Source organism: Myxine glutinosa, chromosome 4, assembly GCF_964187855.1.
Source record: "Myxine glutinosa chromosome 4, kmMyxGlut1.1, whole genome shotgun sequence".
Classification (NCBI taxonomy): domain Eukaryota; kingdom Metazoa; phylum Chordata; class Myxini; order Myxiniformes; family Myxinidae; genus Myxine; species Myxine glutinosa.
The window spans coordinates 144,573,455-144,575,799 of record NC_136264.1 but is presented as its reverse complement, the minus strand read 5'-3'; the positions used below and the strand labels follow the sequence as shown (position 1 = coordinate 144,575,799).

General features: G+C 31.1%; 1 protein-coding gene across 1 annotated transcript; it reads left to right on the top strand.

Annotated features, from left to right (window-relative positions):
* The first annotated feature begins 430 nt into the window (after nt 1–430).
* LOC144891652 (uncharacterized) lies at nt 431–2,124 on the top strand. Its single transcript, XM_078775315.1, has 4 exons — nt 431–624; nt 1,105–1,536; nt 1,623–1,816; nt 1,908–2,124. The coding sequence occupies exons 1-4, from the start codon at nt 508–510 to the stop codon at nt 2,122–2,124; spliced, it is 960 nt and encodes a 319-aa protein (XP_078631441.1). The 5' UTR covers nt 431–507.
* Nucleotides 2,125–2,345: the final 221 nt, after the last annotated feature.

The following is a 2,345-nucleotide window of genomic DNA, read 5'->3' as shown; positions in this document are numbered from 1 at the left end:
ATTATGTTCGGGTCCTGTGCCACACACTTTTTGTTAAGCTCCGCGCCACTTTTTGCTAAGCTCCTCCCACTTTTTGTTAAGCTCCGCCCACTTTTTGTTAAGCTCCGCCCACTTTTTGTTAATCCCCGCCCCGTTTTGGTAGGCCCCGCCCACGTTTTACTAAAGCCCACCCACTTTATAAACTCTCCAGCATTACATTATTTTTAGTTAAGACATTACATCATTTTCTGTTGAAACATTACATCATTTTCTGTTGAAACATTACATCATTTTCTGTTGAAACATTACATCATTTTCTGTTGAAACATTACATCATTTTCTGTTGAAACATTACATCATTTTCTGTTGAGACATTACATCATTTCCAGTTAAGACATGCCCAGACTTGCCCAGACTTGCCCACACTTGCCCAAGGGAATTTCCACAGGAAATGACACACCCAGTCTTTCTTATAAAAGGCACTAACCACACAGGCCTTTTCAAACACACTTTCTGCTTCACTTGAGAATGGACTACTATGCTGAAAAGGAGTTGGATAACTTTGACATTCCTTGGAGTCCTACTACCTGTGTGGAGCTCAACCTTCAGATTGATGAACTGGACTCGAACCTCTTATCAATGGAGGTAAGTTTATTTATTTATTTATTTATTTATTTATTTTTTTTGTATTTTTTTTTTTTTTTTGTATATATATATATTTTTTTTTGTATATTTTTTTTTGTATTTTTTTTTTTTTTTTTTGTATTTTTTTTTTTGTATTTTTTTTTTTTTGTATATATATATATTTTTTTGTATTTTTTTTTTTTTTTTTTGGAATTTTTTTTTTTTTTTTGTATATATTTTTTTTTGTATATATATTTTTTTTTTTTGTATTTTTTTTTTTTTTTTTTTTGTATTTTGTTTTTGTATTTTTTTTTTTTGTATTTTTTTTTTTTTTTTTTTTTTGGTATTTTTTTTTTTGTATTTTTTTTTTTTTTTTTTTTTTTTTTTTTTTAGATAAGACTCGTGCAAGAGTCAGCAAAGTTTCTTTTAATATTCATAGAGCTTGATTTATATAAATAATAATATTGTATTAAATTAATACGTTGTTATTTTCTCTCACAGGAAATTGTATCTGAGATACAAAATGAAAATACCACTTTTGCCACAACCTGGGGTGAAATGATGATTGATTTGTTTGAAGACCTTTTGAACAACCAAGACCCACAGAACGAGTTCTACCTTGATGACCCAGCCAAAGAGTTATACCGTGGAGACTCACTAAATTTGGGAAAAACAAATTATGAGGTCTGCCTAGATGGTTCTAACTGTGGAGCCTACCTTGGAGACTCACTAAATTTGGGAAAAACAAATTATGAGGTCTGCCTAGATGGTTCTAACTGTGGAGCCTACCTTGGAGACTCACTAAATTTCATAAAATTAGGAAAAGAGTTTTACCTTGGAGACTTTGAAAACTGGTTTCGTTTTGGAGACTCTAGCTGTGTGGAGCTAAACCTTCACCTTGATAAACTCGATTCAAATTTCTCATCAATGAAGGTAATATTTTATTTTAATATACATATAATAATTGTGTATTAAATGTAAAAAATAATTAATTAATACGTTGTTATTTTCTCTCACAGGAAATTGTATCTGAGATTCAAAATGAAAATACCACTTTTGCCACAACCTGGGGTGAAATGATCGATTTGTTTAAAGACCATGACCAAGAGAACGAGTTTTACCTTGATAATCCAACGAAAGAGTTTTACCTTGGAGGCTCTTTGGATTCTAAAGCAATGAACAATGTTCTTTCTTTAATGACGTTTGATTTAAGGTAAGTTCAGTTGATTAATAATCAATTAAAGTATATGTTATTTCATTCAATATTAGATAAGTAATATATTTCTTTTTTACATGTATTTCAGCAATATCAAGAAAGTTCAGGGAAGAAGATGCTGGAAAATACTTTCTTCCCATTTCTACTTTTTCCAACTTGAAAGCCTTGAAAGACAGAATTGGAGGAAGAGGAAAAATATATATATTGAAATACGTATTAAAAAACATTTTAAAAAAATATTGAAATACGTATTAAAAAAAGAAAAGGAAAAAAAGATTATGCTAGGGTTAGGGTTGGGATTTTGAATGTGAGGGTTAGGGATGGGGTTGGGTTAATGGGTTAGGGATGGGTTGGGTTAGGGTTGGGATTTTGAATGTGAGGGTTAGGGATGGGTTGGGTAAGGGATGGGGATGGGTTAGGGATTGGGTTGGGTTAGCGTTCTGGATGTGAGGTGAATTTTTGAATGAATGTCAAACCTCACAGACTCATTTATCTTATATTATCATTGAATTGTTTTTAAAAAGTT

Bases quoted from the DNA above. Each gene is read 5' to 3' on its own strand.
- LOC144891652 (XM_078775315.1), top strand. From the start codon at position 508: ATGGACTACTATGCTGAAAAGGAGTTGGATAACTTTGACATTCCTTGG. The intron at 625-1,104 runs GTAAGTTTATTT...TTTCTCTCACAG, and splicing joins CGAACCTCTTATCAATGGAG to GAAATTGTATCTGAGATACA. The intron at 1,537-1,622 runs GTAATATTTTAT...TTTCTCTCACAG, and splicing joins CAAATTTCTCATCAATGAAG to GAAATTGTATCTGAGATTCA.